This window comes from Pipistrellus kuhlii, unplaced genomic scaffold, assembly GCF_014108245.1.
Source record: "Pipistrellus kuhlii isolate mPipKuh1 unplaced genomic scaffold, mPipKuh1.p scaffold_m20_p_183, whole genome shotgun sequence".
Lineage (NCBI taxonomy): Eukaryota > Metazoa > Chordata > Mammalia > Chiroptera > Vespertilionidae > Pipistrellus > Pipistrellus kuhlii.
In genome coordinates, this window is record NW_023425497.1 from 47469 (window position 1) to 72101 (window position 24633).

The 24633-nt window shown below is 39.1% G+C and overlaps 2 protein-coding genes across 6 annotated transcripts; one reads left to right on the top strand and one right to left on the bottom strand.

Moving 5' to 3' along the window:
- Positions 1 to 1643: 1643 nt before the first annotated feature.
- MORF4L2 (mortality factor 4 like 2) lies at positions 1644 to 18836 on the bottom strand. Of its 5 annotated transcripts, none has more exons than XM_036443157.2 (4): positions 14760 to 14826; positions 11967 to 12038; positions 4874 to 4974; positions 1644 to 3194 (listed from the first exon to the last, which is right to left on the bottom strand). In XM_036443157.2, the coding sequence occupies exon 4, from the start codon at positions 3168 to 3170 to the stop codon at positions 2304 to 2306; it is 867 nt and encodes a 288-aa protein (XP_036299050.1). In that variant the 5' UTR covers positions 3171 to 3194; positions 4874 to 4974; positions 11967 to 12038; positions 14760 to 14826; the 3' UTR covers positions 1644 to 2303. The 5 variants fall into 5 exon arrangements, with proteins under 5 accessions (XP_036299050.1, XP_036299049.1, XP_045439388.1 ...); XM_036443156.2 differs by lacking the exon at positions 14760 to 14826 and adding an exon at positions 13436 to 13587; XM_045583432.1 differs by lacking the exon at positions 14760 to 14826 and adding an exon at positions 13436 to 13587 and having other exon boundaries at positions 4874 to 4994.
- Positions 18837 to 22070: 3234 nt separating this feature from the next.
- On the top strand, positions 22071 to 22634 carry LOC118721875 (NADH dehydrogenase [ubiquinone] 1 subunit C2-like). Its single transcript, XM_036443160.2, has one exon. It carries the CDS (start codon positions 22131 to 22133, stop codon positions 22491 to 22493), a length of 363 nt encoding a protein of 120 aa, XP_036299053.1. The 5' UTR covers positions 22071 to 22130; the 3' UTR covers positions 22494 to 22634.
- The last annotated feature ends 1999 nt before the right edge of the window (positions 22635 to 24633 follow it).

The following is a 24633-nucleotide window of genomic DNA, read 5'->3' on the forward strand; positions in this document are numbered from 1 at the left end:
CATGAATATCACAAGCTATTTTACAACTGTCCTCTGAATTGATGAGTTAAGAACTCAAGTAGTTGCAAGCCCTAGGTCCCACAGAGGACAATTCTAAGAATATATTTCAGGAATATGTGTGCTAGAAACCTCTTATTTGTTTCCCTGATCTGCTTTTCCTCCCTGCTCGGTGCCTATGTAAACTATATCAAAGGTCTTCCTGGCCCTCTGGCTTTTAGTTTGGCCAAAGGGAAATACCCAGTAGGAGACAGAAAGGAGGGAAGAGTGAGGTCATGTATACCCACCATCCTGGATTCTCCCCGATTCTCTTTAAGGCCTCTGTAAGCTGACTACATCCATATGATCACAGCTGCTGTTAAGTGGCCCATACCATACAGCTGTCTACCATTCCAGTAAGCCCTCACTGCTCTCACTTTCTTTACCCTGCTCCCTACTCTCACCTCCACTCCTACTCCTCCCCCTTCCTCTTTTCCTAGAGGTAGTAACACCATATTACAAGCTGAATTGTGTCACCTCTAAATCCGTACGTACAAGTCCTAACCTTCCCAGAATGTGACTGTATTTGAAGTTATGTCTTTACAGAGGGAATCAAGGTCAAACGAAGTCCTCAGGGTGGGCCCTAATCCAGTGACTGGTTTCCATATAAGAAAAGATTGGGACAGAAAGGCACAGAGGAAAGACCATGTGGAGTCACAGGGAGGTGACCTTCTATAAGCCAAGGAGAGGCCTCAGAAGAAACCACGCTGATGACACCTTGATCTGACTTCTAGCCTCCAGTACTATGAGAAAATAAATTCCGTTGTTTAAGCCACCCAGGGACTTTATTTTTTTTATTTTTATTTTTTAGTATATTTTATTGATTCTTCACAGAGAGGAAGGGAGAATGAGAGAGAAATATCGATGAGAGAGAATCATCGATCAGCTGCCTCTTGCACACCTCCTATTGGGGATGTGCCCGCAACCAAGGTAAATGCCCTTGACTGGAATCGAACCCGGGACCCTTCAGTCCCCAGGCCGATGCTCTATCCACTGAGCCAAACCGGTCCCGGCCACCCAGGGACTTTAATGTGGCAGTCCTAGCAGACCATGATCCTCCTACTCTTCTGCTCACAGCTTGGGAAAAATTCATTATTAAGCCCCTTGTACCATCCATTTTGAGTCCCACTTATTTCCTGCTTGGACCTTGAACTGATCCAGTAGGAGTGTATGTGATACTTGCATATTTGTTCTTACTATAAGTTTCCATATAAGGTAGACTCATAAACATAGGCATCCAACATCCACCCCTCTCCTCCACAGATCCCCTACTCTAGGATTCCCAATGCTGTGTCCAAGGGATTATAAAAGCAGGAAATATGACATTAATGCTGAAACAAGGGAAAGCTCCTTGCTATCCTTGCCCCAAAATCTTCAAGTATTTCTGATAGAGGTAATACTGAGGGGGCTGCCCATGCTTCCTCTTATGGGAAAGAGCAAAGCATAAGTTTAAGGACTGTTATAATACCCACAAAATATCCTACTAAACCCAGCCCAACTCATAGGGGCAAGAAAGAATTCACCAGGAGTCAGAACATTGACACCACCCAGGTTTTTCCTGGGCCTGCGTCAGCTTTAGTAATATTAAAGGCACAATGCAAAGTTACTTGCTTTGAAATTTAGAAACAAATTTTATTTAAGATCTGAAATACAGTTCCTAAAATATCAACTTCTCCAGAAAACCGTGGCTACACAATAATGCATTGCCTCTATCATGTTAGAACGTGCATTAGACTCAAATACAAAAACCATGAGACAAACCACCATCCTTCAACATTTTGAGCAAAGATAGAATGCCTAAGGAACAACATAGATGGATTTGCAGAGGATGGGCTGTTTTACTTCAAGCACCATTAAAAAAAGAGCACAAATGCATGGGTTTTCAGGTATATACATTAAGTTGAACCTTTGGCACTAGGAATCAGGGCATTTTTATCACATAGCATTAACACATAATTAGAAAATTGTGTAGTGTCAAAGGGATAGAACCACCAGCATTCAAGCAATGTTGTCAACTATGCAAGAAAATGTTCTACTGAATGTTTCTTTTTTTTGGTCTAATTACTGCATACACTGGTAGCAACTTTGAAATGAGAAAAGGAGCTTGTACTCCTTTTATTTTCTGTTTAAAACAAAACAGAAAAACTGAAATATAAGCCCTGTTATACATTAACAATTTTAAAGGACATCAATTATACAAGAAAAAGACTAAGAACAAAAAGAGTGTTTACAGATACCAGACATGATAGTGAGCGGTCAGTAGACCCTCACAGGGCTTTGCGGTGGTACTCAGCTGAAGCTACTTTGTAATCACTGGCAGTAAACAGAGATGCAGCATTCTTTGCCAGATACTTTAGGAAATCATGCAAATAGCCCAACAATAATGCGAGGCTCTTCTCATCAAGGGGTGTATATGCCAGCATTGCTCCGATTCTTACGAATAATCTCAGTAGATGTGGTGCTCCATAAACCTGGGACATGGGCGCATCAGGGTGAGCCAAGAGGATTTCAGCATACTGGGGCCTCTCAAATTTGTAGAGCAGCTGAGTGCCCAACATCACATTGAAGTATTCTTTTATTCCTGCAACCACTTCATTCACTGCGTACTCCTTATTGTCGACATTTCCCTGTGATTTCTTGCAGCTTGCATACTCTTCTAGAATGGCATCGACATTTTTCTTAGCAGGGAGTTGAAACAGCTGCTTCTGCCTGGTAACTAAATCCCAGTCCTCAACAAGCCATGGTTTTAATTCTTCAGGAATCTTCACTTTAACTTCCATTCTATTCTTAAATGCATCCTCACTTTCAACAGTGGGGTCAGCCCGGGCTCTTTTCTTCCGAGGTGGCTGAGGGGCTTCGCTGGTACTGCCACCATCCCCGTTCCCAGGAGTCTTCTGCTTGTTCTTTCTGGTCTTCCTCACGGATCCAGAAGGGGGATTCTCTGCAGAGCGACCTCCCCATCTGCCTGGGAGGGCTGGTTCCAGATTCTTCTGCTGTGGACCAGCTGTCTTCTTTCCTGATGAGGCCCCTCTCATCTTACTTCTCTGCATATTGCTTCTCGTTGGTTTTTTGAAGTTGTCTTCTTCTGCAGATTGTTGTCCACGAGTTTGAGAACCCTGCTTTCTGGAACTCATTCAACCCTGTTTTTATTTCAACCACTGTAATATATAAAGTATTTTACATGGTTGTTTTCGATAGTGACCTTTAACACACTATGCTTCATAAAGGCCCATTAAGGCCCAGTACATGCTACTCTCTTGGAATTTGAATTTCAAGTCCTATTTCAGAACCATTTCTAAGTGACTTTACTACCCCCCTCCCTTTATCCTCATTACGGCCCCCTACCTCATTAGACCTGCCTCTATATATATATATATATATATATATATATATATATATATATATATATATATATATATATATATATATATATATTAATATCACCCAAAAGACAGGAAAATAATTTTGGAGAAGAAAATAAATTAAGTGGGAAAGAAACTACTACAAAAGGCAGTGGAATTGAAATTCAAGACTTTTCAACAGGAAGAATGACACCATGAAAGAAATAAGAAAGATATACTTAACTGGAGGCAAAATGAGTAACCGTATAGGTTTCTGTAGATGTCCAGGTAGGCCTGAACTAAAATGATGAGTCAAGAGAAACTGAATATAGAATTTGGTAAATGAAGGAGAGGGAGGAGTCAAAAATGGCTCTGCAATTTAAAACCTGGGTAATTAATGAATTAATAATAGCACTGACTTTTAATGGTTACTTTGGAATCAGCAATAAAATAGGGAATATATATACCCCACATCTTTATTATTCAGCCATAAAAAGGAATTAAATCTTACCATTTGCAACAGCATGGATGGACCTAGAGGTTATTATGCTAAGTAAAATAAAAGTCAAATATCATATGATTTCACTCATATGTGGAATCTAAAAAACAAAATCCACGAATGAAACAGGAAGAAACTCATAGATGCAGAGGACAAACTGATGACTGTCAGATGGGAGGGGGTAGGAAAATGGGTGAGAAAGGTGAAGTGGATCAAGAAGTACAAACTACCAGTTAATAGGGAATATAGCCAATGACTAAGTATGGTGTCAGATGGGTAGTAGACTTATGGTGATCACATCGTGAGGTATATATACATGTCTAATCACTATAATTAAAAAATAAAAATAACAACAAGGTTAGTACAATAATAGCTATACATAGACTATTTTGGGAGCAAACAATAAATGGTACATGATTCACTTTCATCATAGCCTGTTGGAGGAGAAGATAAATTGGTGAAGGGGAAGTCAGTGATGACTCCAGGTACTGAGAATGGGTAATTAGGTCATTAGTATTATCCCTAAATGAGACTGCATCCAGAGGAAAAAATGGATTAGAGAAGAAGTTCAGTATTGGATCTATTAAATGTGAGGTGTGCAGTAAACATATTACTTTAAAGCTCAGGTGAGAGGCCAGAGCCAGAAATGGAGATCTGAGCCTAATCACTACACATATGGTAGCAGAAATTAGGAGAATCAACAAAATCATTCATTGGAGAGGAGAGGAAGAAAAACTGAGCCAAGTATTGGATTCTAAACACAACTAGCAAAGAATATTTAAGGGGTGAGCAGAGAGAGAGATACCACAGGTGAAACAAAATGGTCAAAGTAGCCATTGGGAATTAGGAGAATGTTGTTTTGGAAGCCAAAGAATTTGAGTTTTAATAAGGAAAAGGGACAATCTATAGTATAAAATGCAGAAGCAAGGGCTAGTAAGATGAAAAATAGTATTCTAAGATTCTTATGGTGTGACAAATAACAATTGTGTTGACTTACATAATCCTTTCTTCTTAGTCTTCTAAGAACCTCAGGTGCTTTCCCAGGTGGAATTTTACAGAGCTTCTGAGAAGGTATGGAAGGATGAGGTGGGAGACAACCTAGAAAGGAAAGCAAGTTTCTGCAATGAAGATGAATTTTTGTGAAACACAGAAAAAAAAATTTAATTATAAACACGTAGTTTACAATTGTGGTATCAGAGAAAAATAAAAGTTCTGCTGTTAGACATACTTCTATTTTAATTAGGCTCCACTATATAAGAGTTGTCAGGCCTTAGGCAAGATATGTAAGCTTTTTCTATTCTGTGGCAAATTACCTATAGCCTTCCCAGGTTCATGTTAAGAATTTCATAAATATGTGATTAAACAGCTAGTATAGTACCTTGCAGGAATACCTGCACATGCAAACAAGTACACAAAGATGTTCATTGAAGTGATGCTTTTAAATACTGGAGAGCTGAAATACCTAATTATTCTTCAATAGGGAAATGGCAATTATTTTTATTTTTAATCCTCACCCGAGGATATTTTTCCATTGACTTTTGGAGAGAGTGGGAGAGGGAAAAAACCAAAGAAAAATCAGTGTGAGAGAAACACATCGATTGCCTCCTGCATGAGCCCTGACCAGAGCCAAACAGGCTAGGGTGGGAAATGGCAATTTAAGTTATGTATGCACACTATGGAAGAACATTCAAATGAATTAAGCAGAGATCCATGTACTGACATGGAAAGATGTTTAATTATATATTACTAGATGCCCGATGCATGAAATTCATGCAAGGGGCTAGGCTTCTGCCCACCCCAGTAGCCACCTCAGCCCTTGCAGCCCCAGCTTCATCCAGAAGGACATCTGGTCTAATTAGCATATTATGCTTTTATTATTATACCGTGTTTCCCTGAAAATAAGACATCCTCCGAAAATAAGACCTAGCACAACTTTGGGAGAAAAAATTAATATAAGACACTGTCTTATTTTTTGGGAAACAGGGTAGATTAGGTAAATAGGCAGATTGCATAATAGGTACAATAGGATCCCAAAGAGACAGTACATGGAGAGAAATAAGCATCAGTCTCAATTCTAATATAGTGTGATCCAATTTCTGTTTTAAGTCAATGTGTTTAAGTGCATAGAAAAATATCTTGATGGAGAAATACCAGACTATTAAGGTCAGGGTAACCTCTAGGAAAGAATGGGGGATGGTAGACCAGGTTTCTCTGGTAAGTACAACTTTCACCCACAGAAAAAAGTCCTCTAGCCAACCTCTAGTTCTTAAGACAACATGGGCAGGTATCAGGGAAATCCTGAGGGGGAAATAAAGAAGCAAGAAATGCTAGAAAACTACAGCCCTGAATCAGGGAAGCCAGTTATTAAGAATAAAGGCTTGGTGCTAGTGCTTTCATTAAACAAATGATATCCTGTAACTCCGTGATCGGCAAACTGTGGCTCGAGAGCCACATTTCGCTCTTTGGCCCCTTGAGTGTGGCTCTTCCACAAAATACCACAGCCTGGGCAAGTCTATTTTGAAGAAGCGGCGTTAGAAGAAGTTTAAAAAATTTGGCTCTCAAAAGAAATTTCAATCATTGTACTGTTGGTATTTGGCTCTGTTGACTAATGAGTTTGCCCACCACTACTCTAACTGAAAGGGCACAAAGTTCTGATCAGAAATTAAATGGCAACTGTGAATGGGCCTCAGAGAGCATCAAAATCTGTGAATACAGAAGATGACCCTCTGGGAATCTGTGAAGTATCAGTGACCAGTGTGGCATGTGTAAACTATCATGCTTACAAAATAATTTTTCTAAAAAAAAAAAACTTGTGATGGAGACATGGTTAAGTAATGTAGGTGAAATTAAAAAACCCCACCTGGGGCTAATATAGTATAGAGCTTCCATAAACAAGGGAATAGTTAACCTATAAATTAGAGAAAATAAGTGGGCCAGTGCCAACCAGACTAAAACACAGTAGAGCCAGATTGGACAGTAAACTATTTTGGAAGCCACATTGGTCATCTGTAATTCCTTAGTGAGGATGAACTTATGATAGCTGAACATATTGGCATTATGTGTGTGTACATAAAACTACAAAAAGAATTCTACCTGGCTCTCTAAGTGGGTGAGTTCCGTCATTCTCTACAAATGCTTCTATCATTTATATAAAGTCCCAAGTTGAATGAAATATCTGATACTGCACAGAAAATACCTGTACCACTAGTCAAGGTTTGTGCCCAGTGAATAAAGCCAGAGAAGCAGCCTCTCTAAAGAATTGTCTCAGTACCTTTATTTTTACCTGAGTATCCTACAGATGAAGCAATTATTACTACCTGTGAGCCAGAAGCCAGGCATCAAAGGTAAGGAATACCATCCTTTTGATTGACTGGTTCCTACTTGCCACAGAAGTTTATGGATAGCCTTACTCAAGTCACTGCACTCTACCTCTATGGACTGGTGACAGATGTGCTGGGCACATCCTTCATTTAAAAAGTTGGCACTTTACAGCGCTTTATTTTGAAGCAATACTTATGTCCCCAGTGGGTATACTATAGTGAATCAAAGTGAAATGATTCAACTAATGGAGGGAAATGGAGACACAATTTAGGGATAAGTTGTCAAATATTTTACTTGTCTTCTATAGGTCAAGCTCAGGCATTATGAAAACATATCTGTGTGTTTACCTGAATTTTCTATCTTAATTTTTTGTGTAAATATTCATTTAAATAGAGGTGAGCTCCTACTGGATATCAAATCTCAGATCTTCCCTTTAAAAAAATTTTGCTATTTCCCCTCAATTTATCCTATAATTAAAGCATTTCATATTATTCCTGTAAGTTTCCCAGATGCAAATTTAGTGGGTCAAGAGGTAATATGTTGCCAAATTACTTTCCCCAAAAGTTTTACCAATTTCCCATCTCACACTTTGGTCAAATAGCACTGGCTAGCTATTTGGCTATCTCATTTAATTTGTAAATTTGGTAAAAAAACAAAAAAAAAAAATGGGTTTGCATTTCTTTATTAATGATGTTCTAAACATTTAAAATGTCAATTGGCCATTTATATTTTAGCTCTTGCTCTTGGCCATTCTTTCTTTAAAAAATACTTATTGAAAGTATTACATATGTCCCCCTTTCCCCATTGACCCCGTTATTAGTGATTCCAACATTTTACGTTGATGTTAAGATTAAGTTTTATATGATGTAAATATGTAGTTTTTCCTTTCATTAAGTTTAAAAATTAAGATGGCATCCTTTTATGGATTTTATATTTTAATTCCTTAATCTACCCAGAATTTATTACATAAATTATGGACTGAAAATCTATATACTTTTCCCTAACTTATTTTGTGGCACCATCTATTGAGTAATCTTTCCTTTATATACCTACAAATACCAAATACCACATCATTCTATAATTTCTACAGAGCATAATTTTACCAGTTCCATATTAACATATACAACACATTTTAACCAGTCCTCAATCAATACTTCATTATTACAGAAATTCGGTAATAGTCATCAGTATACAGATATATTAAGAGCATTAGGAAGTGGAAAATGTTCCAAGGATTTGCTAATTTCTTTGATGATATAGAGGCAAATTGCTTTGTAAAGAACTGCTTTAATTTGCACTTTCAGCAAAAGTGTAAAAGTTCGTTCACCCACACCTTCAGTAACACTGGATAAACATCTTAAAGAAAAATTTGTTCATTTTTTTTGGGGGGGTGTGCAATATAAAAAGGTATTTTATTTGAATTTGTGTGATATTGAGCATTTTTTTCATATATGTAAACATTTTTTTCTTATGTATACATTTTTGGCCCCTTTTCTACTAGGTTGTTTCTTTTATTGATTCCTAATGATTAAAAACTAAGTTTTTTTTGTATGTTGAAATATTTTATCCAAACTGTCAATGTGTCAACCTTTTCATTTGTGAACTTTGGCATTTATGTCATGCCTAGAAAAAATGCTCCCAAAGTGGTTTAAAAATAATTTCCTATATTATTATTATTTTTTTTACAGCTTCTTCCTTATATATAACAAATTTTCCCAATATTGGAGTCCATCCTTTCCCCACTGATTTGATATGCTATTATAACATTCTAAATTCCTATAGGTATATGGGTCTTTTTTTTAAGGTACTCTCTTCCTAGTAATTTTTTATTATTCAATTAAAAATATTTTTATTGATTTCAGAGAGGAAGGGAGAGGGAAAAAGAGATAGAAACATCAATGATGAGAGAAAAACATTGACTGGCTGCCTCCTACATGCCCCACAATGGCGATCGAGCCCAAGACCAGGGCATGTGCCCTGACAAGGAATTGAACTGTAACCTCCTGATTTATAGATTGACACTCAACCACTGAGCAACACCAGCTGGGCTGATAATTAAATTTTTAAAGTTATCACTGTTTCTAGGTTATCTATTCTGTCACAACAATATGTCTGTTCGCACACCAGTTATCACATTGGTTTAATTATCACAGTTTTAAGCCATAAATGTTGCCCTGGAGCAGTGGCGTGGAATATTCCAATGGCCCTTGTTTCTGCTAAGGGCCATTGGGATATTTATAACACCATTCACTTAATATAGACTTCTGTTGCTATGAAAAAAAAGCTCCTAGCCGAAACCGGTTTGGCTCAGTGGATAGAGCGTTGGTCTGCGGACTGAAAGGTCCCAGGTTCGATTACGGTCAAGGGCATGTACATTGGGTGTGGGCACATCTCCAGTAGGGGGTGTGCAGGAGGCAGCTGATGGATGTCTCTCTCTCATCAATGTTTCTAGCTCTCTATTCCTCTTTCCTCCCTGTAAAAAAAAAAATCAATAAAATATATATTTTCTAAAAAGCTCCTAGATTTATTGAATTTCAAGTGTGTCCTGTGGTTATTTTGGCAGGGCCAAATCAAATGATTTTGCAGGCCTTACACAGCCAGACATTCCCCACCTCTGCCCTAGGGTAATATTTGTAAATCCAAGGATGTTCCACACAATATTATTTGAAGTATAAAAACGCTGGACTTTAGCTAGAGGACTATCAATAGCGATTTGGCAAAATCAAAGGTGGTTTATCCATAATATGGACTATCATGCTAGTTAAAGGAACGCCACTATGAAAGGAATAGAATTCTATGAATGGATATGAAGACATCCCAAACAATTTGGTTAAAAATAGCAAGTTGCATCCTAGCCTGTTTGGCTCAATGGATAGAGTGCTGGTCTGTGGACTGAAGGGTCCTGGTTCGATTCCCATCAAGGGCAAGCTGGATGGATCCCCAGCCCTGGTTGGGGTGTGCCAGGGAGACAACCAATCAACGAGTCTCTCTCACATGATGTTTCTGTCTCTCCCTCTCTATTCCACTTTCTCTAAAAAATGAATGGGTGAGGATTAACAACAAAATAGCAAGTTGCAAAACAGTACCTATAGTGTGATACCATATTTAAGTAAAACAAAACAATATTATATATATATATATTTCCATGCACATTTTAAAACAGGTATATAACTTAGAGATCTAGAAGGAAATAGAACTGATAATAACTTAATTCTGGGAAGAGTACGAGAATTGGGGTAGAGAGAAAGAAAACCTAAATCTACCCTGCAATATTTAAAATTTTTATATTATAAGGAGAATGTATTCACATTATCAATTCTGTGACTAAAAATTTATATTGAAATATACATATTTAATCCACAATGTTTTTCTGATCTATTCTTACCATGGATTTCACATATAGTTAGGCTTTTAATTATCACAGTGTACCATATATTTTGTAGGCATAGCATTCAGACTGGTTTCCCTCCCTTCTTATAAAGTCTTGCCCATCCTCAAAGGCCAGATCAAGTTTCTTTTTCTCCTGGAGTCTTTCTCCATTTCCAGCTACTCTGGCTCTTGCCTTCTCAGAGCCCCTATTGATCTAACAGTCTACCTTCCTCTCTTTATCCCTTAATCATTCTAAAACGGTGTCTTGAAAAGGGGTTTTGTGTCTACCTATCTATTGAATGTTTTCCACCAGGTAGTGCCCTCCTCTGCAACTTCAAGTTCAGAAAATAAAAATATAAAAGGAATATATAGTGATTCCAGAAGTAAATGAAACTGTTGAGACGGATAACCTTCCTTCATCTCTCTTCATGTAAGTGATGGGTCATTCAGAAATGCAGACTTCAAATACTAACATTTTTATGTGTAAAAAAATGAGTATTAACAACATCTCCTAAAGTTTGTTGGAATAAACCTTTTAATTCACCTATATGTGTCACTTGCATTGATATCAAATCTCTCCTGGATCTTGTATCACAGATTTTTTTGAATTTGAGACAAAGGAGGAATAATATAAAAACTGCTAGTAGACTGAATATGGTTATAATTTGCTGGATAAAATTATAGTTTCCGGAAATTCCCTTATCAATAGACTCAATATCTTTCTGGATTGTTAGGATGAATCAAAAGTTATAATTTCAGAATTCAGTTCTTACCGCTTCTGGAAAATCAGGAGAGAAACCAACAGTATTGTAATTTATTTATTTTTTGACAATTCCAAAAAGAGGTACCGATTGCTTTTAGAAGTGTACCCAAAGAACTAATAGAACCATAATTACTAATAAATCTAACACTTAACTAGTGTCAAGCATTGTCCTGATACTTTATATGTAATCCTCTTAACAATCCCATGAAGTAGGAACTATTATTACCTTTATTTTACTTTTGAGGAAATTTAGGGATAAAGTGAATCAGTATCTTGCCTAAGATCATACAATTAAGTGGTAGAGCCAGGTTTTAAATTCAGGAAGTCAGTATTTGTTCTTAACCACTAAATTATGCTGCATACTGGATGTCACAAAGAAAAACAATACATAAATGTATAGAACTATTAGGGATCAACTGTAGTATCTTTTGTTAATGAATATAAGATTGCACAGCCCTCTGTTTTTTAGGTACTTTATGTACTGGAAGCACCAATGGACTTGCTCCATCTTTCCCTTCTTAGACTGGAGTGCATTCCCTGATGCTTACTAATATTTAAAATATTCCTGGACAGTAAAGAAGGTTATATGGGAATTATCTTGTTTGAGAACAGAGGCCAGGAAAAGGGAGGCACTTACCCAAGATTCTGTAATCAGGATCAGGCCTTCTGATCCTTACTATGCAGCAAACTTAGCTTTTCTGATAATGGCCTAGAAGGTCAAACAAGGGGACAAGAAAGGACATAAAAAAGATATGAAAAGATGGTTTTCTTCTCCTCCACCAAGCATTGCATTTTATCACACACAAAGGACAGCAGAGCTGATAAATAATGTACAAGTGTTTCTTTTTTCCTTCATTGTGGTTACATTTTCAAATTTAGTGAACATTTATCCTGATTTTTGAGAAAGTAATTTGTGTTTTTTTGTTGTTGTTTTTTTTACTTTTTATTAAGGAAAATTTCAAATGGTTAAAAATGTAGAGGGAATATTATAAACCCTTTCAAATCTATCATCCAGCTTCAACAATTACCAACTGAAGGCCATCTTGTTTCATCCCTAACCCCACCCACTGCTCCCCACAAGTCCGATTTTTTTAAAGCTCACAAAACAGCTGACCTTCTGTATTTTATTATGGAAAATTTCATACATATATCAAGGAAGACAATAGTATAAGGAACCCTATATGCCCATCACTCAGCTTAAACGATTATTAACTTAGGGCCAATTTTGTTTTACTATACCCCTCCCCACTGCTGATTATTTTGAAACAAATCTTAAGTCATCAATGTATTTTGAAGCCAATCCCTGACATTTAAAAAATTTAGTCTTATTTTCATTTATATCTCTGTAAGAAAAAAGACAATTTGAAAACCACCACCATACCATTATAACCACTAAAAAAATCGTCATCAATTCCTTAAAAACACATAAAATATCAAATCCATCTTCAAATTTTCCCGATGCATTTGAAACAGCTTTTTATTTTAATGTCGGTGTGTTCGAATCAGGATCCAAACAAGGCCTACTCATCGCATGTGGTTCATCTCCAGCTCGCTCTCCTTTTCCATCTTTTTCCCCCTCCCCCATTTTTTTTAAACTTTTCAATATGGAAAATTCCAACCCCCGCTATTCTGAGCTAATTTCCAAATAGTACATTATTTCATCAGTGAAGATTGATATATCTCTTTTATGGCTCTAATTTCTTCTAGGAAAGAAATCAATGGGCAAGAAAAGCACTGTAATGATCGAATTTACATAATTTATGTTTTTTTCTCATTCTGTTACGCGGATTTTTCTCTCCACAATAATAGTTACTATTTTTTATAGCTAGGCTTCCTATTAAATACCTTATACTCCCTTACATACAGTACACGCTTCTGAGGTACACGCTTCTGAGGTACACGTCTCTTGAGGTAAAGACTTATTATCACCATTTCACAAACATGGAAACCGAGACACAGAAAGAACAGGAGTCAGCCCAAGCTGGGCGTTGGCGTCGGAACCTGAATTCAGCTTTGCCCTACCCTGGAACCATTAGTTAATCGTTTCTGTATACACGGCGAGAAGAGGAAATAGTCAACCCTTTCTCCCCATCCCCACCCTGAAACCTGAAATGGGAAATCCACTTCTTCCCAGCAGCGGACGTGTGATCTCCGCCGTCCCTCCAACAGCCATAGTAAAGCCAGGTTTCTCTGGCAACTGATATCCATAGGCAGACACGTCACCCAGGAGGCGGGCTTATGCCCCTCAGCCAATCACAATCGTCTTGTCTAAGTTTTAGAATGTTCCATAACCAAATGATTGGACAAGGCCCATCACGTCACAATGATACTTCGCCGCAGTAAGGGGGCGGGGGGGTGCTAGCAACCTGCTTCTTCACGGTTAAGGATTGAAGCAAACCAGTAGCCATCCTTCTTCAGTGTGGGCCCGGGCCAATGACATTCGTCCTCTTAGGTTCTTAGCCCGCCTTCCCAAAGCGCGACAGTTGGTGGGTTAGAAGTCTATAGGGCAGGGCGTTCACGTGGCCTATTTTCACGACCCAGAGTTCCCCAGAACAGGCTTTTTTTTTTTTTTTTTTTTTTTTTTTCTTTTTTTTTTTTCTGCAGGGAGGCATTATGGGGGCTTTTTTCCCCACTGGGAAAGGAAGTGTCTACGTGGCCTACGGAAACAGGATGGGCGGAAATGAGCTATGCTTCCCGCGAGTGGGGAAGCGCGAGGTCATATCTGGGACCACACCCCCGAACCGCTTGTGCAACTCTTGGAGAAAAAAAGGCAGAGTAACGGTTTCGATGTGTGTGCGAGCCGGGACGGTGGGTGCTGCGGGCGTGCGGTGGTGGGGGAGTGCGGATGTGCGCAGGCGGGCCCGCCCGGCTTTGGGGCTGGGCTGTGCGCGCCGCAGCTCTCGGCGCCGGAGGCGGCGGGTGTGCGCAGGCGCGGCCGCTAACGTCGGTTTGTGTCCGGAAGCGCGGGTGCGCGCGCGGGTGCGGAGGCGCGTGTGGGCAGTTAATAGGGAGCGTTCTGTACTTTTATTTTTGAAAATTGTTTTAATGAAAAACAAAACAATTAAGCCAAGGCGATCATACCAGTAATAACGGGCTTTTGGTAGAACTATTTCCATCTCCTCTATAATTTAAGTTTAAAGCCTAAAAATACACTTTATTCCTACATTCTTCTTTTGTGCCACAATCCTGTTCTAAACCGTAGCCTTCCGATGGGTAAGAGTCAAACTCTCGCATTCATATCTTAGCAAGCCCAAGGAGTAGCCTCTTTCCAGTTCTATGGTATCTTTCTCCTCCCTCCCTGCTCCCTATCCTCCCCTTCCCTCAAAGCTTCGTGCAATTCTGGTACAAAATTTTCCGCTGGGGATATCTATATAGACAGCCTTCCACACCACTATGGACTCCCAATTGCTATGGGGGCTGAAGCTCTTACCTTTTTGTCCTGATTTTCAAGCACAGTGTATTTCAGGCAACTACGCACTCAGTTAATTTTCAAGCAAGTTCTGAGAGGTTTATTCCTCTTCAGTCTGCCGCCAGATGCCGCCAAACCCCAGCAAAGGATTGGTTGGTTGGTACATGAAATGATGGGATTTTTCTTCTCCTCTCTAATTTGCTGTACTGTGTGTGTGTGTGTGTGTGGGGGGGGGGGGGGGGTGTCAATTATTTTCTTAACTTCTTAAAAAAAAGGAACACCGTTCCCCCTCCATCTCTGTCTTTTTTCCTTGCCTTTTTTTGGGGGGGGGGGGGCGCGGAGGGGAGGGGTCAGATTTCATTAATCACTCCAGGGACTGATGCTGATGAAGATTTCTAACCCTTTCTCTACACCTTTTCAAATACTCAACCCCCATCCACACTCCTCTCCCTACCAAATTGTTTGGTCAGTAAAGACATATAAGAACTTGGACCTTGATATTGAAAACTGATCTTTTCTTTTGAAAATTTATATTAGACATGAGTTTATACCCTATCTTCTGTAGTGGTACTGCTAAACTTTATTATATCTTCGGAGTCAGAGCCTAATTTTAAACCCCATCACACCACTTACTAGCTTTGAGGCCATGGGAAAATTATTTCTGTTCTGTGATCCTTAGTTTGTTGCATGCTTTATATATTTTAGGTGCTGTGTCATATCCTTCATATGGATATTCTTTTTATTACTCACCAAAATCTTATTAGATGGATACTAATACATCAAAATCAAACAGAAAAATTTATATTTCTTAGTTATCAGTCATATATATGTGTGTATGCACGTGTACACACACACACACACACACACACACACACACACACACACACACACTGGGGAGGGGAGCTGGATTTAGAATAGTGGTTCAGAAGTGTTTTCCAGACACCTCAGTAGTATCATTATCACCTTTCAGGAAGTTTTCAGATTCAGATTCTTAGGCTCCATCTCAAAGGAAATTCTAGGCAGAGAGTGTGGCTGTGTTCTAATGAATTTCTGGTGATTCTAATGCACACTGAAGTAAGAACCACTGCTTTGGAGGACAGAGATGCAATGCTTATTTTGCATACTCCACTAGAGGGTGCTATAGAATGTAAAGCAAAATAGTAAATTATCTATATGTCTTATTAAGACACCTTGCATATTACCAGTCCTGTTACACAGGTTAAGAATTAATGAGTAGAGGTGTCAAATTATTTTCTCAGTGCAGAATGAGAACCAGGATATGAATTTTACCTGCTTCTAGAGCCCAAGCTCTAGACAGTATTGTGTTGTTCAACCATAATAAATGGTCATTCTGGGTGTCAAAATACATTATGATAACCTTGTTCTCTGCTTTGGCTAATGTTGCCTAGAGATCAGTAATAGGGTAGGAAAGCAAACTAAATAAATGGAAATATTTTGATGATTTCATACCCTTCTTCATATCCATTCTATAATAAGATATCACATAAAAGATCATAAGTGTTTCTCTTCTTGCTTTAATATTTCCCAAGTGCTCTCTCTAACCTGCAGTTATTTTTTTAGTTTATGTCTGAACCTCTTCTATGTGTGTGTGTGGGTTCAGGATGGTGAGAAAACAAGTTACACTCTATATGCCTCTATACCCATTAATCCCAACAATGGGACTGCAAATTAGGTGACAATTATAATCATTTTATAGATTATGAAAGTGAGTTCTAGAGACTATAATTATTTTTCTTTGGTCATATAGCTTGTAAGTAATAGAGCCAGGCTGGGGCCATAAATAGTCTGGCTTTGGGTCTTGATGCCAAACAAACACTAACCTAAGCTATCTTTCCCTGCTAAATTTTCTATTGCTTGGTTTTGAATCTGGGTTAGCTACGTACTATGTATTTATGTGACTTTCAGCAAGTTTTTTTTTTTTTTTTAACTTTCCTGAGTCGTGGTTTCACTATAAAGTGGGAATAATAATTCCACCTTCATAATCTTATAGCTGCAGTGTTCAATACAATAACCACTGGACATGTGATTACTACTTATAGCTAGTGTTAAGTACTGTCAGGGGCCAAAGCAGGCCTCCCCAAGACATCCCACAATGGCATAATGATTATTTAGAAGTAAAATTTGAGAAGCAACAGAAGCAGAAGCAAGATTCTTCTCTGTCTCTCTAAAAACAGGAATATATTCATGTGATAACTGCCCTCTCTTCTCCCAAGGACTAAGAGACAACCATATCACAAGAGTTATAAAATTCAGAGTAAAAAAAAAAGTCTATATAAACAGACCTTGTAAAGCTTTTAGTAATGTAATACCTACGGCCAAACCTTGCTTAGATTCCTTTCGAATGAGCACTAACTTAAGTTTAAAAGGTGCCTAGTTTGATTATTTTTTTGAGCCTCATTTTATGATCTGAGCATCATAATGTGATTATCCAATATGCAAGTATTAAATTGTTTGTTTCTCCTGTTAATGTAGTCTTGTGTCGATTTTATTATTTTATTATTGGTCCATCTGTAAGAATTAAAGAAGGATAGCAGCGGGGAATTCGTCTCCTCCCCAATAGTATTGTATTAGGTACCAATAGATAGAGAATATTCTATTACAGAAAGTTTTATGGGACAGTGCTAATTTAGAATATATAAGTTTTGTGAAAGGGCCAAGCATAGTGCATATTCATGGCAAGTACCCAAGAAAAGTGATTTCCTGCTCTTTCCTTTCAGCATCAGAGCTAAGCATGTTCTCTTGTTTTATTGATGGGGTCAGGAGTTGGGAGCAATTTTCCCAAGGTGATGTGTCTGTCATTGGGACTGACATCTCTTGACTCTCATTCCCATATTCTGTCTAGTAGACTCATCCTTAGGCTCTACTGAGTAAGGTTTCAGGGCCAAGGGTGTTAATGTGCATTAACTTTGTAGTCAAAGTAGTAGCAGAAAAGGGCATAAACACGGAATGCCTTCTATGTGCCAGATAGCACTGTGCTCAGCTCTTTACCATATCTATTATCTTAGTCTTCTGAAACCCCCAGAGAAGTTAAATACTCCCAAGTTGCAGGCTAGTTGTAAATGTCAGAATAAAGATTCCAACTTCTCTCTGAATCCAAAGCCCATGTTTTTCTCCCATTATGTCATGATATCCTCATATATGTGAGTACTCTCCTGTCCCTTCCACTTATTAGTGTGATCAAGTTTCAGCAGATTCCTGAGTCTTAATGGATATTCAGAAAATGGGAGTTAAGAACCACTGTCTTTACAGTAAGTGTTTCACTGTAAAGACCCAAAGCCAAAGACTATTTATGGCTCCAGCCTTCACAGAATGCCCAGTGGCTACAAGATCTCTGTGTTAATTTTCAAGGCTACCATTTGCTCATACAATGTCTTTGTGCTGATTAGAAACAAGTGCCACCTGGGGGCAGACAATTTGCAATAAAGTGTCCACTCCAGTGGAACAAGGAGAAAAATATTCTTCTTTCTCGGGAATGTTGGAACTTAATCAGAACAATTGAATGAATTTCAGCCTCCACTTGTCCCCTTTCAGTTCAGTAACCTTTTACAGGGGGCAGCATGTCCTGTCCAACAGTCTCTGCTGGCCTTGCCTATCTTGTGGCTAAAGAGCTTTCCTGGAAAGTAGTGGTCGGTCTGTTCTGGATAATGGATAGGGACGTTAGTGTCTTCCTGTGACTTCTGGGTAGTAGATAAAATTGCTCCATTCTAAAGTCAATTTGATACATATTTTTATAATAAATCTTTATTGTTCAGATTATTACAGGTGTTCCTCTTCCCCCATAGCTACCCTCCACCTGATTCCCTACCCCACCCCATGCCCTTACCCCCTGCCACTGTCTTCATCCATAGAAGTAAGATTTTTATCCAGTCTCTTCCAGAACCCCTCAAACCCCCTTCCCCCTGAGAATTATCAGTCTACTCCTTTTCTATATCCCTGATTCTATTATATTCACCAGTCCATTCTGTTCTTCATATTTCTTATTCACTTGATTTTTAGATTCACTTGTTGGTAGGTATGTATTTGATGCCTTTTTGTTGTTCATTGTTTTTACCTTTACCTCTTTCTTCTTCCTCTTCTTAAAGAATACCCTTCAGCATTTCATGTAATCCTGGTTTGGTGGTGATGAACTCCTTTAGTTTTTTCTTATCTGTGAAGCTCTTTATCTGCCCTTCAATTCTGAACGATAGCTTTGCTGGGTAGAGTAATCTTGGTTGTAGGTTCTTGCTGTTCATCACTTTGAATATTTCTTGCCACTCCCTTCTGGCCTGCATAGTTTCTGTTGAGAAATCAGCTGACAGTCGTATGGGTACTCCCTTGTAGGTAACTAACTTTTTCTCTTGCTGCTTTCAAGATTCTCTCTTTGTCCTTTGCCCTTGGCATTTTAATTATGTGTCTTGGTGTGATCCTCTTTGATTCCTGTAGTTTGGGCTAAGATAATAGATATGGTAAAGAGCTGAGCACAATGCTATCTGGCACTGTGTGCTTCCTGGACTTGTAAGTCTATTTCTTTCACCAGGTGGGAAAATTTTCAGTCATTATTTCTTCAAATAGGTTTTCAATATCTTGCTCTCTCTCTTCTTCTGGCACCCCCAAAATCCGGATGTTGTTACGCTTAAAGCTATCCCAGAGGCTCCTTTCACTATCCTCACACTTTTGGATTCTTCTTTCTTTCTGCCTCTCTGGTTGGGTGTTTTTTTGTTTCCTCATATTCCAGAACTTTGGTTTGACTCTTGGGGTATGTTGATCTACAGTTGAGTTTCTGTATATTCTTTATTTCAGACAGTGTATGCTTAATTTCTGACTGGCCCTTTTCCTTTTTTTTTTTTTTTTTTTGGCATTCTCACTAAGGTCCTTGAAGGTCTCTTCAAGTTTGTCAATGGTTTTTAGAAGATTCTTGAGTGATCTTATAAATGTGATTCTGAACTCTGTGTCGCCCAATAGTTTACTTTCCTCTGTCTCTCCCATTCGTGACATGCTTCTGTGTCTCTGCATTTTGGTTGCCTCCCTGTGTTGATAGAGTGGATTTGTGTGGTAGGTGGCCTATAAGAGGCCAGTAGCTCAGCTTCCCCTATCACCTGAGGTGGTTGCTCTTGGTACATCCATTTGTGGGCTGAGTGCAAAGTCTTGGTGTAGTTAAGCCTTGATTGCTGTTGGTACACTGGGAGGAATTGACCTCCAGGCCAATTGTCTGTGAGGACCCGCTGTGTCTATAATGGAAGAACTGCTGTGCTGGAGACACACTTATGGTCCAGGCCTTGTTTCAGTGGGGCTTTGGTGCTCACTGAGTCCGCCTCCCAAATGTGTCACTTATGGATTTGAGGAGTTGCAATCTGGTGTCTCACACTGACCATTAAATACACTGGCTTCTGGATCTCCAATGGGGTGCAGTTCAGCTACTGTCTGAGGCCACCCTGCAGGAGCTATAAGGAAAACCACAGTCCTCTTTTTCCTGCTTGGAGCTTGGAGATTTTGGAGCTATCTGCAGCAGGTTGCAAGTTTGCTAGGTTAAACTGCACTAGATAAGGCCATTCATATGCAAAAGCCATTGCTTGGAGCTTGGGTGTGTTTATAGATAGTGCAGAGTGAAATCTCAGTGCTTCTCTAGGTTAGGGCGTGGTAAACAGCTATGGCTGCCAGTCAGCAGTCTCTGCCTCTCTGACCGAGTCCTCGTGTCTCACTCTCCAGCACAGCAAACAATTCTTCTTGCACACAGCTCTGCAAGAAAGCCACCCTCACTTTTTGACTTGATGGCAAACAGTTGAGCTTTTTTCCAGAAACTGGATTTCAGAAAGGGTGGGAACTTGTCTCTCTTCGGGTTGAAGAAAGCAACGCTCTCTCCCCCTTATTCCCACCCTCCCCTACCTTCCCTCTGAGGTTTCATGGTCTAGTCCACATGTGTCAAACACAAGGCCAGCGGGCCAAATCCGTCCCGCCAGGCCTTGCAATGTGGCCCGCACCACACTGTCATCACTGCACTCCGCTGCGTTTCCATCACAATGACAGTTTATGACTGTTCAGTAAACCATTCGGCCTGCGATTTAGGCTGGATTTTAGATTTTGGCCCCTTCTCTGATTGAGTTCGACACCCCTAGTCTAGTCAGTGCTTCTCTGGATCTGTTTTTGTTCATCAGTTAATGTTCATTATATTCCATAAATGAGTGAGATCATGTGATATTTATCTTTCTCTGACTGGCTTATTTCACTTGACATAATGCTCTCCAGTTCCATCCATACTGTTGCAAATGGTAAGAATTCATCCTTCTTCTTTTTTTTTTCTTTTTTTTTTTTTTTACCAAAGCATAGTATTCCATTGTGTAGATGTACCAGTTTTTTAATCCACTCATCTGCTGATGGGCACTTAGGCTGTTTCCAAATATTAGCTAATGATATTTCTTTAATAAGTGTTTTTCCTATCTATTTGTACCTGCTTCATTCCATAGGGATTTCCTAAAACCAATTCAGCAAATTAGTCTGGATCAGTCTAGTTAGCTAGCCCATGACAGACAGGGAAAATGATGGAAATAGTCATAGGAAAGTTTTATATCCTGTTAGGGCTATCTATTCTCTTCTAGCTCTTTTTTCCTCCTTTAATCAACCCCTTACATTCCTGCTCCAACTGACCCATCCATTTGGCAGAAATAGGTTACTTCAAATCACTGAGAATTTTAATTTATTGAATGTAGTCCTTGAGTGACCTTGGGATGCCAGACTTACACATAATCCCTTATTTTTCCCTTCCTCAGTCAATAGTTTAATAAGAAACTTACAGAATTTGTGGCTTTACTAACCACAGACTTCACTTGGAATTATCATGTTAAATCATCTGTGTTACACATAAAAAAACAGAGATGAATGCTGATTTCTACCAGTCTAAGCTGACTCCTACAATACAAGCATTGCCTAAGAGGATGCCTTAAGCTAGTTCTTCAGAGATGACTTGGTTCATGCTTATACCTATGCACTCAAAATCCCCATTTTACTGAAAATGTTGAAAGCTATGCTTTTCAGTGATTCAATTGTCATATTATTAAAGAAGACAAACCAGGAGTACTTAAAATATTGCATATTTAGTCTAAATCAGCAGTCACCAACAAGTGGTCTGTGAGGTCTGTAAGGTTGGCGACCGCTGGTTTAAAGAAACCAATTGTTGAAGCTTAATGATGGTTACATGGAGAGTTCATTATACTATTCTTCCTAATTTTGTGTATTTTTGAAGGTTTCCATAATAAAATATTTTATAAAGACAAAAAATTAGAAGTGGGCCCTTCAGCCCAGGGCCGGGAAAGTTTAGGGCGAGGAACCCGCCGGTGGTCGTGGTGCTTCTCGTCGTTGGCGGTCTGAGGCCAGGCCTCACATAAGAACGGCCTCAATATGATGGCCGGACGGCCGGGCAGAAGGCCCTTGGAGTTCCTGCCGGATGAAGCGCGGAGCCTGCCCCCGCCCAAGCTGACAGACCCGCGGCTCGCCTACTTCGGCTTCTTGGGCTACTGCTCAGGCCTCCTGGATAACGCGATCTGGCAGAGGCCGGTGCTGACGGCCGGTGTGCATCGCCAGCTTCTATATATTACTTCCTTTTTTTTTGTTGGATATTATCTTCTAAAACGTCAAGACTATATGTATGCTGTGAAGGACCATGATATGTTTGCATATATAAAATCACATCCAGAGGATTTTCCTGAAGAAGATAAGAAAACGTATGGTGAGAAATTTGAAAAATTCTACCCAGTGCGTTGAAGTCTTCAAATCACTTTCTTTGGTTTCACTGAAAACAGTTATTTCTGAATTTTGTGGAGCATGATTTCATGATATCTGAAGTTTATATTAACCTGTATGTTAACACCTTGTGATTAAAGTGATCATCATGAAAAAAAAAAATTAGAAGTGATTAATCAGTCCTGGGGAGGAAAACACATGTGGGTTTCTCTTTAGAAAACTACTTATTAACCAAGGGGTTGGGTGGGATGCATACCTCTTTAGTAGCAATGTGCCATGTAAAAAACTGGGGAGGGAGGTGTTTTATGTTTTGTTTTTTTTTAATGTTATTAATTTTCTTCCCTGGCAGTTTTATTTTTTATTTTTTAATAGGGATTTTATTTTTATTTTTATTTTTATTTTTTTCAAATTTAATCTTTATTGCTCAGGTTATTACAATTGTTTCTCCTCTCCCCCTTTTACCCCAGCTCCCTTCCACCCAGTTCCCACCCCACCCTCTTCCCTTACATCCCCCCGCATTGTCCTCATCCATAGGTGTACCATTTTATTATTATTTAAAAATATATATATTTTATTGATTTTGTTACAGAGAGGAGGAGAGAGGGATAGAGAGCTAGAAATGTCGATGAGAGAGAAACATCGACCAGCTGCCTCTTGGACACCCCCTACCGGGGATGTGCCCACAACCAATGTATATGCCCTTGACTGGAATTGAACCTGGGACCTTTCAGTCCGCAGATCGATGCTCTACTGCTGAGCCAAACCGGTTTCGGCATAGGTGTACGATTTTAATCCAGTCTCTTCCTGCACCCCTTACACCCCTTTCCCCCTGATAATTATCAATCCACTCCCTTTCTTTGCCCTTGATTCTATTATATTCACCAGTTTATTCTGTTGCTCAGATTTTTAATTCACTTGGTTTTAGGTATATATTTGTTGATCATAATTTTTATCTTTCCTCTATCTTTCTTCTTCTTCTTCTTCGTCGTCGTCGTCTTCTTCTTCTTCTTCAAGCATACCTTTCAGCATTTCATATAATAGTTGTTTGGTGGTGATGAACTCCTTTAGCTTTTTCTTATCTGTGAAGCTCTTTATCTGCCCTTCAATTCTGAATGATAACTTTGCTGGGTAGAGTAATCTTGGTTGTAGGTTCTTGCTATTCATCACTTTGAATATTTCTTGCCACTCCTGTCTGGCCTGCATAGTTTCTGTTGAGAAATCAGCTGATGGTCATATGGGTGCTCCCTTATAGGTAACTAATTTTTTTCTCTTGCTGCTTGTAAGATTCTCTCTTTGTCTTTTGCCTTTGGCATTTTAATTATGATGTGTCTTGGTATTGTCCTCTTTGGATTCCTTTTGTTTGGGGTTCTGTGCGCCTCCTGTACTTGTAAGTCTATTTATTTCACCAGGTGGGGGAAGTTTTCTGACATTATTTCTTCAAATAGGTTTTCAGTATCTTGTACTCTCTCTTCTTCTGGCACCCCCATAATTCTGATGTTGGTACACTTGAAGTTGTCCCAGAGGCTCCTTACACTATCTTCAACTTTCTGGATTCTCTTCTCTTCTTGCTTCTCCAGAGGAGTGTCCTTTGCCCCTGTGTATTCCAGATCTTTGACTTGATTCTTGTGTTCCTCTAGTCTGCTGTTGGGTCTCTGTATAATATTTTTTTATTTCAGTCAGTGTATGTTTAATTTCTAGTTGGTCCTTTTTCATATCCTTGAGGGTCTTGTTAAATTTATCAGTGTTTTCTAGGAAATTCTTGAAAAACCTTATTACTGTGGTTTTGAACTCTATATCCAGTCTTTTGTTCTCCTCCATTTCTTTTGTTTGAGATCTATTTCCTTGTCTCGGCATTTTTGCTGCTGCCCTGAGTTGGTAGGATGGCTTTGTGTGTTTGGTGTCCTATATATGGCCCGGTGGGTCAGCCTCCCAAGTTATCTGAGGTAGACACTCTTGGTGCTCCCCTTTGTGGACTGAGTGTACAGCCTTGTTATAGTTAAGTCTTGATTGTTGTTGGTATCACTGGGAGGAATTGACCTCCAGACCAATTAGATGTGAGTATCAGCTGTGTCTACGCAGGGATACCTTCTGTATTGGAGACAGTCTTATAGGATCAGAATTGCAAAATTGCAAAAGCCTCTGTGCTCAGCTTGGATGGGGC

Excerpts from the sequence above, each read along its gene's own strand:
- MORF4L2 (XM_036443158.1), bottom strand. The coding sequence starts at position 3,170 with ATGAGTTCCAGAAAGCAGGGTTCTCAAACTCGTGGACAACAATCTGCA.
- LOC118721875 (XM_036443160.2), top strand. The coding sequence starts at position 22,131 with ATGATGGCCGGACGGCCGGGCAGAAGGCCCTTGGAGTTCCTGCCGGAT.